This window comes from Amblyomma americanum, chromosome 10 (assembly GCF_052857255.1).
Source record: "Amblyomma americanum isolate KBUSLIRL-KWMA chromosome 10, ASM5285725v1, whole genome shotgun sequence".
In the NCBI taxonomy this organism is placed as follows: domain Eukaryota; kingdom Metazoa; phylum Arthropoda; class Arachnida; order Ixodida; family Ixodidae; genus Amblyomma; species Amblyomma americanum.
Window position 1 is genome coordinate 37630189 of NC_135506.1, and position 13574 is coordinate 37643762.

Sequence of the window (13574 nt, forward strand, 5' to 3'; positions counted from 1 at the left end):
CCTGCCTGGCTTGTCAGCAGTTTAAAACAGTTTAAAAGTCAGTGACACATGACCTCCCCCTTCCGCTCGTTCCCTCCGTCTTCAGCCCGTTTTGACAACGTCCACATCGATATTTTGGGTCTCTGGCCATCGTCCACTGGAAAAATCATATCTTCTTATTTGCATCGATCGGTTCACTCGCTGGCCCGAAGCGTTCCCTCTGCCTGACGCCACCAGTGACACCATCGCCAGAGCCTTCGTTGCCGGCTGGGTCTCCCGGTATGGGGTTCCCTCGACCATCATTACTGACCATGGCTCCCACTTTGAATCTTCACTTTTTAATAACCTTATGACTTTACTTATCTTATCGCCAACGGTATGATCGAACGCCTCCATCGTTCGCTAAAAACATCCCTGAAAGCCGAACTCGACACGACCCACTGGATTGCCTCACTACCACTGGTTGTGCTCGGCCTCCGTGCTAGACTAAAACAAGATTTTGATTGCACTCAAGCAGAACTTGTCTTCGGCTCACCCTTGCGTCTTCGTGGTGAATTTTTCGAATCTAGCGATTCGTCTACAAGTCCCGACCCTACCGATTACGTGACGCAGCTTCACTATTTTTGCCGCCATCTCAGAGCTCCACATCGCCGACACCAATCTGGACCATCTTCACATGTTCCATCTGAATTTGCGACTTGCAGGCACGTCTTTGTTCGCTGAGACTCTGTCCGCAAGCCGCTTCAGCGGCCCTACAACGGCCCCTTCCATGTACTTGAAAGAACATCGAAGTTCGTCGCCGATATTCATGGGCACACTGACACCGTATCAATCGACCACTTGAAGCCAGCCTTAGCAGAGGACGTCTCACACTGGACCTTCATGTGTGCTTTCTCTGCCCCAACCGGCCGGCTGCCCTCCTCCGCCATCTTTCCCTGCCACTCCTCAGAAGCGGAAAGTATCGTTCCGGCTCCCAGCTTCACCGGACTCCTACATTCGCGGGGGTGAGGGAGGGGGGGGGGGGGGAACTGCAGCAGCAGCAGCGCCCTTACACAGCAGGAGCAGCTCCAGCCGTCGAAGATGATGATGCCGAAGTGCGGTGGAATTGAGCTCCCTCCCCGTGCCGGCGCCACGCGCCGTTCGGCTCCACGCCAACAGATGTTCGAGCGCTTCAGCCAGTAAATCATTTCCTTCATCGTGCCGGCCTCATACTGATTGGTGCGACAGGCGTGCGGGATCATGCGTGTATTTTTTGGAGAGGGGAGCAAGAGCGAAGGACTGCAGTAGAGCGTCAGCATGCGTAGGAGGTTCGCTGGAAGAGTAGCGCTGGAAGAAGAGGCTACTAGTCAAGATAGTTCCCCGGCTTTGTGGTGCCCGCCAGACTTAGAAATACCGTGCCACAAAATTCACAATTTAATCTAAAAAATCCTAATTTGAAATCTTCTTGGCATCCCTGTAGCACCCGTTATAGTTCTGGCTATTTTGGGACAAAGTGGGCTATTCACCTTGCTCTTTCTGCCTACACACTAACAAGCTGAATATGGAGCTGGGTGGGTTGATCAATTTGTGCAACGCAGTTCGAGTTTCCAATGCGATCGACCGGGATGATTGTGGACAGCCCACTGGGGTACGATGTGCGCCCCAATGCTGACAGCGGACTAGCGGTTTGCAAACGGCATTTTGGCGGCGTCTAGAAGAGTAAATTAGACATTCCGCAGCTTTTGATCTTCGTTCCACGTATTGAACGCACAGATCCGGTATCAGCTGTGCACCTCCTCCTCAGCGCCTATTGAGAGGAAAGGGGGGGGGGGCGAATTGTACGAGACGCATAGATATATGGAGATCACAGGTGAGGAAGTCACACCGCTCTGAATGGTATTGCCGGGGACTTCATGGTACGGAATGGTGTACTGAGAGGGCGTAAATATGCATCTAAGCATTTTAACTTGGTTCGCATGGAAACAGTGGTCGCCTCTGCGTGGTGTAGCTCGGCGTGGGAGACCCCTGGGTGCTCGTCCTATACGATGCAAAATCCGAGAAACTGCACCAGAATGTCGCCCAAACCAGCAGAGAAGAGGTTTTGCTAAGCAAAGCTGCACTGGATAATAGGGATCTTTTCACGATTCTTGCTCGAGTTTCTTCTAGAGCTTGTTTTATCTCTGCAGTATCAGTTTTTTTTTTCAACTTTGATTAAGCAATTGCGCCTTTATATCGCTATGCATCCGCTTTGATCGAGGGTATGGAAGCGTAAAATTCATTAGTAAATAAAAAGAAACAAATGACACTCCAGGGCTCAAGAGACAGCGGTAGTACCTCGTGGATTTATACTTTGATGTGTAGGCTTACCGCACAAGGCACTAAAAGACCGGAGAAGTACAGCGCGCAGAGTTGTGTGGGGTGGAGTTCAGCGCGCGCTTTCTGCAGGGAGAGCGTTTTGCATTCTGACGCACCAGCAGACCAACTTCCACCGCGTGGCTCTTATTTCCCCGCTACGAGATGGCGGTCGGCTCTGGCTTTCGCTTACGCTGTGTAACAACCGTGGCGTCGCATGGGCGCCAGTTTCTTTGCAGTGCCTGAGCTTGCTTCGTAGCGCTTGAGCCCTATAATAGAGGCATTTATATCTCGCTTTCACGCACAGTGTCCAACTTAAGCTTTCTACAACAAGAGGAGGAAACGAGCTCACGATATGACTTGCCCCGGCTGGCTCAACGCAACGTTGAATAAATGTGTACTCCAATCGTCACTGTTGCTTGACGACGGGAGAGAATCGCACGCGTACATCATACTACCTACAGGGTTGTGTACTCGCTGAGCGAGTGCGTTATAGCCCCAACTTGTGCCACCACGCATGGGGAATTTTAAAGCTGTAGCGGTTTGACAGCACAGCGGTGCAGCGAAGCATGAGCTGCACACTGCCTCGGCGTTTACCCGTGAAGTCGCTACACGTTGCTGTGAGGTCGCCACCGCGGGAAAGCTCGCCAGAAAGTGCTAGTAGCGCCTCTGCTTGCTCTTATAAGAACTAAAAAATACGTAACCGTTAGTGTTCCGGAGAGGAACATATTTTTAAAAATCATTAAGGAGGTAACAGTTTTACTTCACTTGCTTTTCTTATACAGCATCCTGTTACCGACATTTTGAAGAGATGCTTATATGTTCATAGGCACGCTTTTGCTGCGGTGTGCCCGCCTGCTACACCAGCGCGAATTGAAATTAGACTTTCACTAAAAATTTAATAATTTTTTTTGCAGCAACAAGTATAGTTACAGATCAGGAGGAGCCCTCAGAGCCAACAGGTGAGAAATGTTATAATTTGTGCGGCTGTAAGGAACCCAATGCCCCTAATTCAGTGATTGGCACATCCTTCCAAGCCTACGTTTTTAGACGTAAAGGTTGCTAATGCTCTGTAGGTGAGAGATAAAGGTTTCTAAATGAGGTTTAAGGCAATATAAATCACACTGTGTTGGGAATACACGACGTGACTTGTTTTTATGTATTTTTAGAACAGATACCTAAATGTATGTGAACGCGTCATGCAAGATTGTATTTCTGAAGAACACCGCAGTTTTTTTTACTCTAGGTATAGCTTATGTTTTGTGTTGTTCAGAATGGGCTGGAGTTGAACTACTGTAATAGACGAGATGAACACAGTGGCGGAAGGCCTTCAAAGGACTCCCTCTAGCGATTGACATCGACATGTCGTTATGCCGGCAACGTGCACCACCTTGCGTAATGGCAGCGTAGCGCCATTTGTGAATAACAGGTGTAACATGACTGCCTGCAACTTCGTGAGAACAGGTCTTCGTTGTTTCTCTTGTTTAGTTTGAGAACCATGTGCCGCTGCGTTCTAGCGCTATATCCGATCATACTTCATTATCAGCAAAATATTAAGCTGTAACAGTCAAACACATCCGGAAGTATGCCAAAGTCGGCGGCAGCTTTCGTCTCTATTTGATTACACCACAAGAGCGCAGAGATGAATAAACGCAAAAGAGGCTGACTTAGCAATTATTTCTACGCGCTCCGCATGCTCATACGTCTAGTGCCTGCAAAATTTCCCGCACAATACAAGTGCTGTTTCCTTTAAAAATGGTGATACCACTGACATATATGTCGCGCTGACATTGAATGGTAGATTGCAAGTGCACTGCCCGAGTGAATTGCCACGTAATGGTAACGGCAGTCAGGAAGAATGAATAGGGACAAAAGTTCTTTCAAAAGAAAACTGTTTATTGGGCTGAATAACTCTGCGGCGGCGTAGCAACAAGCGTGCTCTGCGGTCGTCGAACAGAATGCCCGCCGCTGTCGGCCATGCTAAATTTAAAGCTCAAAGCGAACTTTCGAGATAAATTGTGCAAAGTTACTAGAACATTCCGGAACAACGTAGAATGAGCTCTGTACGGCTGCGATCAATCTAGATAAATCTAGTCGCGTCTTGCGTCGAAAACAAAGCGATAAACTGGCGCTTGGATCATAGGTCGATGATCGCCTCAGGCTCATTAAGGAAACCTATGCCCAAGATAACTTCGCGGGAGCATTGCGGTCGCACAACAAAGGTTGCAGGATAGGTATGTCCTTTGACAGTCACTCGCGCTGTGCATCGTCCTGATGGCGTAATGAGGTGGCCCCTGCAGTGCGAATTTGCGGGCCCTCCCAAGCTGTCGTGACTTTTCCGCAGCTGTGCAGCGAATGTTCTGTTCATTACCGAGTAATCGGCTCCTGTGTCGACTAGAATAGTAGCTTTCCGGCCGGCGATAGCTTCTTTTAAGTCGGACGTCCTGGCTCTTGAGTTGCACGTCGTCCTGGGCGTCAGGTCATGGCTTGTCGGGTATGGGAATCGTGGGTAGAACGTGTCGTCGAAGCTGTTCTCGGTAGCGGCATAATTTTGAAGGTGGTTCGCGTCGTGGTCGAGGTTTTTGTCAATGTATGCGGCGTCTTCGCGTGGCATGGACGTTGGAGGATCTTCAGTGTTTCGCTCGGGAGCAACCTCCCCTCCAGAGGTTGCTGTCTTTAGTTTCCCCTACGGGGCCTGGAAGACCTTCCTCGTACCGCGGCTGCGTAGCTGCGGCGTGGCGACGCAAAGCGCGAGACTGACGGCGATGGTGAGCGCGAAAAGGCGGTTCGGCGTGTACTCCTCTCGACGTAGGTACTCGTCGATTTCAGGCGGACGTTGACCGAAGTGTGGTCGTAGGGCGTCAACGGCAAATCCCCGAAGACCGATACATCGGTACGGGCAGAATGTGGCCGGCCTCAGGGCAATACAGGCACAACGGCCGGTTGTAGGAAGTCCTCCAGGTGTAGCATTTCCTGGGGCTTGAGCGTCGCTCATAGCCCGGGCGGGGTGGGGCAGGGAGCCGGCGTTCGGCAGCAAGTGGCTCATCACGGAGAGGACGTAGGTAGTGTCGTTGGGGCTGAGGAGTGCGTACCGCCGCAGCGTAGGTCATGGCCTGGGGTTCTGTGACACTTCTTCCCGTACCACGTCCATGAGAGTCGCTGCTTGGGGCTGTGCGGAGGATGGCAGTAATCGGCGTAGCTCCTCCCGGACGATTTCGCGGATCACTTCCCGCAAGTTGTCGCTGGTGGTGGTGGTCGTGTCCGGACACATTGCACATACAAAAGAAGGGCGGTTGTACTGCGCTCCCGGACGTTGATGGTCTGATCAATCGTGCAGGCTTTTTGAATGAATTCCTCGACTGTTTTTGGAGGCTGGCGGACGAGGCTGCGAAAGAGTTGTTCTTTTACGCCGCGCATTAAACTTAACTTTCTTTTCCTCTGTCATCCCGGGGTTGGCGCGTTGAAAGAGGCGCTTAATTTCTTCACGTAACCGCGGGCGGGAACATTCGGAAGCTGGATCATGGACTCGAGGAGTCGTCCAGCTCTTTCGTTCCTCACGACACTGGTGGATACCTTCAAGAGTTTCTTGAATCGCTCCCATGTCGTTAGGGGAGACTCGTGGTTTTCTTACCACGTGCGCGCTGAGCACTCCAGAGCGAAAAAGACGTGCGGGAGTTTCGCGGCACCATCCAAATTGTTGAATGATGCCACGCGCTCATATTGGTCCAACCATTCTTCGTGGTCTTCGCCTAGGGATTCATTGAAAGTTTTTTGCTCCTGGGACTGCTGCAGTATGATCGGGGTCGACATCTTTGGCGAAGTAGCGGTTCTTGTAGCGGCGTCCTTTCGCTGTCTGGTGCTGTCCGGCAGCGTCCCGAACTCAGGCTGCTCTCTCTGGAGACGTCGGCTGGCTCGCTGAGGTGCTGGCTCGTCCTCAGGTGCGAAGCGCAGAGCGCTGGCGTCACGACTTGAAGAGGGCGTCCGGAACAGTGACGGCTACGCCGCACCTCCACCAGATGTCACGTAGTGGTGACAGTAGTCAGGAAGAACGAATACGGACAAAAGTTTGTTTAAAAGAAGACTCTGACTTGCGCCCACAATGGAGTGAATCAGTCGGCGGCGGCGTAGCAACAAGCATGCTCGGCGTCAACAGAATGCCCGCACGCTGTCGGACGTGCTCAATTTAAATTTGATAGCGAACTTTCGAGACAACGCGTGTAAGGTTAATAGAGCATTCCAGAACAACGTAGAATCAGCTCTGATTGGAGGCTATCAATCTAGATAATTAAATCTTGTCGCTGTTGCGTCGCAAACAAAGCGATAAAGGGGCGCGGTGGCAGATTTCAACCAACACTGCTAAGATTCGGGGCAATATATTAGTATGGAAGCGCGCACTAAACCTCGGTCGTGAATGCATTAGTACGTGAAACCAAGTGCATCGCAACGTGTCTAGTATCCACAATAGGGGACTTCGAAAGGATGAAATCTGTTGACTGAGTATCGATTCTAGTTTAGTCACGATGTAACCGATATAAATAAGGTGTAGTCCGCAGAGTCTAATTGGTGTGTAATGTACCACCGAATGGTTTATTTTGTGAGGAGGGTGTGGTTGTATTCGATAGTCACGTTAAACCTGGTAGCTGCCTGGAATCAGATTTATACTCCTACGCCACTGAGAGAAGCCGTACCGGGAGAGGACTCGTAGTGAGGGCGCAGGTGAGAGATTGGCCGTCAGGTGCCGGTTAATGGCCCGAGGTTGTTAACTATAGCGTTGGCGGGATACCTCTGGTAAAATCTCTCGCACATTCATCCAACATTGCGGCCAGTGACGCAGTATGTGGTTTTTTATGGTGCAGTGAAAACATTGGGGCTGTTTGTTTTATGTGCACCACAATTGTGCTTTCCCGACGTGTGATCGCGCGTCAGGGAGCCAGGTCGGTTTGTCCGGTGGGGTAGTAGTAGGAGTGCAGACTTCGCTTTAATTGGCGCAGGCCTGCGTAGGGCGTTCGAGAGTCTGAACAGGCGGTGAAGGCTTCAAGAGAAGGGTTGAAATGCGGGCCAGTTGGTTCATAGTAACTTGGAAAAAAAAACAGTCACAAAAGACAAGGGACAAGATAAGAAGTGTTCACGCCACAACGACTAGACTATACTCTGAGATTTATTTGACATAACATATTCCCAGCAAGGTCAGAATAGCATGAGCAAAAGCCGCGTCACAACTCACAGCGCATAGGGCACACAAGACATCACATCCACCTTGACTGGATTAAAAAAGCAAATTCTTTCTCGAGTAAGCGCACCGAGGCTGTGCTAATGCAATCATGGGCCTGAAAAACTGATTATGCTATGCTTCCAAGATTTCTCGCTCTTGCTAATTCTCTTGCCACTACCAAGAATCATTACATTGCTGAACAGCGGATAACACCTACATTCATTGCAATTGCAAGGCAAGTTGGTACCGTCATCAGACTCCATGTTATGTCTAATAAATCTCAGTTGATAGTCCAGTCTTTGTGGCGTGAACACTCCTCTTGTCTCTTGTCTTTTGTGACTGTTTTTTTTTCAAGTTGCTTCAGGAGAGTTGTGTTGGTTGCATCACGAAATGTAATTGTTCACGATCGAAATCGAAGGTGCTGCTTCCCACATTAGGGTGTTGCTAGACAGAGTAGAGCTTCTGCAGCTTTTCGCGGACCATACTCCTGAAAAGCAGATGATTGGCCTCACTTAGTTTGCCGGGCATCGGCGGGTGGAAGTCCACAAAAGTTATATCCGCCGAATGGCTTTAGGGCACCAACCTCCCCTGCGCGCTCCATGCCTGCCAATCAAAATTGACTTCTTTGCAGAAAGAAGCATGCACAAGGACAAATAACCACTGCTCTTTGATCCCTCGCTTAATATGGCACAGCTTCTTTGCTTTCAACATTAAAGAGTGCGGTGGTTTGAACGCACACGTCTTAACCTCCGCGAACATTGTGGTGGTCTCATTTGGCCACTTCGTTCTAGACTGCTGCGTTAAGTCAATCCCTGTCCTTGAGCTTGTTGAGATTCAAGGTTTCGAGCAACATCCGCCTGAAATTGGGCTGGTGGTGATTGTGGGCTAGTGGTTTCACCCGGTGATGACCCGGAGATGACCCGGTGAGGAACTCTTGGAGCTCTGGATGCTCTCGCCGTGGAAGTCAGGGCTCGAGATCTTTTGCTGACAGGAATTAACTCTGCTTGTAAGGCTCTTAAATGGCTTACCTTCGGGACAGCTGCCCTTTATACGTGGTGCAGCTGGGTGTTGCAGGCTCCTGGAAGTTCCTCCTGCATGATGGAAAGCCCCGCAACTGCGCGAAAATGTCCCGGAGAGCAGGTAAAGCTTCAAATGAGCATTTCCTAGGCACAGAAGGAGTAGGCATGGCAGGATCAGCTCAGCGAACCGACGCACGTAGAGGGCGACAAGGATGTCTAGAAAGGGCTCATTTTAAACTTCAAATATATTGCTTCAAATCATACTACTGTAAAGAAAAAAGACCTCCATCCGTCGTGTTGTCAAGAGTTCAAATATTGTTCGTGAAGATATCTTTTCCCTCAATACCTTGATTTCATTTCATGAGCATAATGTGAAAAATTTTATAGATCACTATATTTGCTTTTTCATTGCTCGTGTTTTTTTTTTCCTCTTTGCTGTGATCTCTTAGGGTTCTTTGGATATCTTAGGGCTCTTGAACGACTGACATGTGTTAGTATTTACTATAATAATTTATATCTCCATTTGCAGTTTTTTAACATTGATTAGTCATTGTAGTGTTAATGTTGGCATTTATCTGTTTTCCTGAGGTACCTAGATGGCGTTTTAGTTACTAGTAAATAAACCTATGAGCAACTGGCGAACAAATACTCAATATATCCCCGTCGTACTTGATGATTTTATATTTTGATGCCTAAAGCAGAAAGTACAAGGGAGAACAAGACTGTAGCAGTGCATCCCACAGGATTGTGCGAGGAGTTTTTTTACTCAGCAGCAAGGAACCGGCCTGTGCGTGGCTGTCTCATTTTGCTGCACTTTGAGTGACGGAGCCTTCTTATCGTCGCTGTTGCTTGACGATGCTAGCGCATTCCAAGCGTGCTAAAAAATACCTGTGTGCCTAGTGCTGCAGAAATGAAGAGCTCTAATATTCCTTGTGGCGGAAATTATTTTAATACACTTTCTATTCTTATTGACCTCCCAATATCAACATTTTGAAGCGATAACCTGCTGGTCACGCTCCGAACTTTTTGTGTGTTGCGTCGGTCTGTTTTATCAGCGCTGAGAGTTTATGGAATGCTTTTGAAATGCACTTTCGCTAAAACGCTGCATTTATCACTTGCAGGAAAAACAGAAACACTTACAGATGGAAATAAGCCCTCAGAAGCAACAGTTAAGAAATGTTAATCTTTCTGCGACTCTAAGGGGGAGAATGCCCCAATTCTTGTAAATGCCAAATCCCGTCAAGCGTGCATTTTGAGAACGTAATATATGGCTAATGTTATTAAATTGAGTTATAATATTATTGATATACCGTGTAAGGCAGAATAAACCATTATGTTCTGCGAATTCGAGATTCGGCACGTTTTTATGGATCTTCAGAGCAGTGTCTGAAAACGCCACTGAATGCATCGTGTGCAATTGTTGCAGGAGGAGCGCTGCATTTTTCTTTACTGCCTTCATAGTTTATTTTTTTTAGGATTGAAGAATCTAATGATGTTGAGCTAGAGTCATATAAAAGAGCAGATCACACTAGCTGAAAGCCTTTAAAGGTTCCCTCTAGCGAAGAGCATCGACGTTTTGTTATGATCTTAACGTCAGCTGCCTAGCGTGTTTATTATTCATTGTTTGGAGGATATAGTTTTAAAAGCATGGACTTCTTGCGGTGTATCTGATTTTGCTGTATTTCGAGCAAAATTTTCAGCTGCAACAATCACTTCCGAAATAATCCAAACACGGCGTAAACTTTCGTCTGTAGTTACTTTACCCACAATACAGAAGAGAGGAATAAACGCAAACGAGCCTGACCCTGGCCAACTATTTCCATGCACTCCGCAGTCTATACATCTAGTGAATGCAAAATTTCACGCACGAGCAAATTGTCGTTCCTTCCTTGATGCCATCGAGATACGTCTCACACTGACACTAGAACGGTAGACATCTCATTGTGGTACTAGTGTGTATTGTACTGCAGAAATATGCTATAAATCGGTGCCGTTAATAAATTGCCGGTGTGCGTTGTGGACCGATGTGCATCTTGCTGCAGTGCAAGTATATTCTCATATATTACTACGTGACGGCAAACGGCATAATGCGTCCGATGGCTCGTCGAAACTGCGCAGTGTTCTGGGTACTCTTACTCTTCAAGGAATACTTTGTGTGTATATATTTTTCATGGCTTAATATACAACTTGAAATCCCACACTTCAGTACTTAGTCACTTTTAGCTAGTGTGAAGAGGTGTGAAGAAATTTTAAACCACAACGAGAAGCCATGGTGTCTGCGTGGCTGTGACGTTAAGCTGCTTTGCCCACGGTCAAATCTAGTACGCAGCAGCGATATATCAGTGGAGGCAAAATAGAAACGCGCCATTATTCTTTGTGACGTCAGTGCGTGGTAAAGTACCGTTGGTCATCAAAAGTATCGCGCATCCCTGCACTCCGGGCAGGTTTATCGCAAGCGACGATGCCACACACCACCCACGCATTTTGCCTGATATTCCTAGCCTTGCGTGTTGCTATGATCGGCGTTTTGCTGGATAATCTCTTCAGTGAGCTCGCTGAAAGCTTCTAGAAAATATCTATGTTCAAGATATCTAAAAAGATCTAGAAAATATGTGTCTTGATACACATTATTCTAGTAAAAAGTATACGTGTGTTTATAGCGCAGTGTAACACCACTTCAGCGCTGGAGAGAACTCATTGAAGGTTGAAGGAATCGCTTTTATTCTGACTAAAAAGTCATGATCATTTCAATTACATTAATTAGACAAAAAATATCTAGCAATTCTTGGCAATATCTTTATGAGTGGAAACATCATGTAGTACGTTGAAAATTCTGCAATTGGCTTCAAGTTTGAAGTGAAGTCAAAAAGGCTCAATTTGTTGAGGAAAGGCGAACAAAAAGAAAAGCGTAAGCATTAGGGAAAATAATATTTTGAGGCTCATGAGACATAGGTACAAATGTAAACCGTATTAGAATAATTATTATTTCTGCGACAGATATTGCGCGCGATAGGCAGAACATTTAGTCCTTAACTGTGTTTTATGAAAGGTATCATAACAGGAGTTAGCAGTAGTACTCAGGATTTTTGTTGGCGCAGGCTGTTGGGGGAGAGCGGGTTTCCAGTGTGATGCGTTTCAAAACTATAATGTGTATACATGAAATAGAGAACTGCACATATTCTCGATTTCATTCGCTTTATTATCATTCCTTCTGTGTATTTGTCCAGGCGTTACGAAAGTAGCATCGTCAGACAGACACGGGGTTACTGTGTTCTCCCTCCAACTACAACATGATAAGCTGGAAATGATCTCTCCACAACATTCGCGCTACTCTATTACTGTGGCGAACTGGCCCTTATGTTCGGCGATTGTGTGACAGTGCTTTGGAAAGTAACCATTCAGTGAAAATTTGTTTCGTGTCTTGCAGATACTACAACAATGGAATCTACAGCATCGACTAGGAAGCCTAAGCCTTTTCGTGAGAAAGTTTTGTATTCACGGTTTGATTACATTAGACAACCCAATACTGCTGCCATATGATTTATGTGTCCCAATATTCTATTCAATATCTGATAGTGGTAAGCTTTGGAGGAAAAAATTATTCATATCTTGATTCCCTACCTTTTAAAGTGTTGTAGCAAATCTTCTGCAAAAACTTTTTAATGACGCAGTTAATAATTCTTGCATTTGGTTAATGGTATAAACACTTTACTTTTTGAAAGAGCGAAGCTCAAATATATGCTGCTTATGCTGCATACGCTTATGCTGCATAGGCGAGTACCAGCAACATACAGCTTAACACAATCCCGTTCAACTATGTAAGTAAGTAGTTCCAGCCTTCTCTTCATTTTTGCGTTTCTGTTAGCCCGTGCTTGAAATATTTTCTTCCGACAAGCAATTATTGTGTAGGCTGAGAGTACCTTTTTATTGAATATATATTATTATTTTCTTATTGTTTGTTGGTAGTGTCTTGGTATGTCGTGGGCACTAAATACTTTACGCTTGAATTCATGGTAAATTCAGGCGAACATTGCCGGGAATCAGCGACTAACCCTGTGTTGCAGATTAATGTGAACGAAAGGTGAAGCATAAAGCTGTGTAAGGTCTATCATTAAGTCGAGCTTATCTCAAAAGCTGAGAAGATTCGAGTCGGAAAAGGCATCAAGCAGAAAAATACACCTGCTGTATCCGAACTAACCTAGGCATATACAAAGTACCTTCGCATGCAGCTTCTTTAGGCGTAGTCTTTCTCGCTAAATGATTAACTGTGGGCCTGTCGCACAGCGCATTGCAAAACGTCTTCATTTTTTTTAATCCGTTCGTAATCACCACTTATGAACTCAAACGTGAACCACGTCGAGAGAGGGGGATGGATGAATGAAAGAATCAAGCTTTTATTCTAAGAGAGGGATGACTCTCCGACGCCTTTGAGCAGTTAGGAGGGATTGGGGTGTTGGTCCAGAATTAACTTCTTTCTGAGTGTTTTCGTGGCCATCAGAGCTGCGCGTGGTAAGTCGGTCGGCGTCTCTTCCACAACCCGAAGCGGGCAGCCCCAAGTGCAATATGCCGCGATGCTATGTCGTGATATATCGGACGGGGATAGATCGTATCTGGTGGGCTTGAGTGATCATGTCCCCATGTGGCCCGGCAGCATTTCTCGCGTTCGTGCAAGTGTGTCCCGGTGTCAGTACAATATGGATGCTTGTTCTAATATCTTGCATTCCCATACCGTCAAATCGTGATATCGTTGGCCACTGCGTCCTCTATCGTTGGTGACGTCCGGTTTGCTGTAGATGTGTATGAGTTACTTAGGATTCGATTGTGCTTTGCACTTCTACGTTCCGCATTAAGCTCTCTGGTGGTCGCAGTGGCGTTACGCCTCTGCATCTGCTTGATGATTACTTGAGATTATGATAAGCGCAGCAGAACATGACATGACATGACATGAGCCGGACATGACAGAGACCAGCACACAGACACTGCACCTGCCCCATCAAAAAATACAAAACGTTGTTGGGTCTGCTTGCTATACG

General features: G+C 47.0%; 1 protein-coding gene across 1 annotated transcript in view; it reads left to right on the forward strand.

The window, feature by feature from the left end:
- LOC144107084 (uncharacterized) overlaps positions 1 to 13574 on the forward strand; it is a 331526-nt gene that overhangs the window by 14465 nt on the left and 303487 nt on the right. Inside the window, exons 4-5 of the mRNA XM_077640067.1 lie at positions 3228 to 3272; positions 11969 to 12019. Of these exons, the coding sequence (XP_077496193.1) occupies positions 3228 to 3272; positions 11969 to 12019 (96 nt within the window). The remainder of the gene's footprint in view (positions 1 to 3227; positions 3273 to 11968; positions 12020 to 13574) is intronic.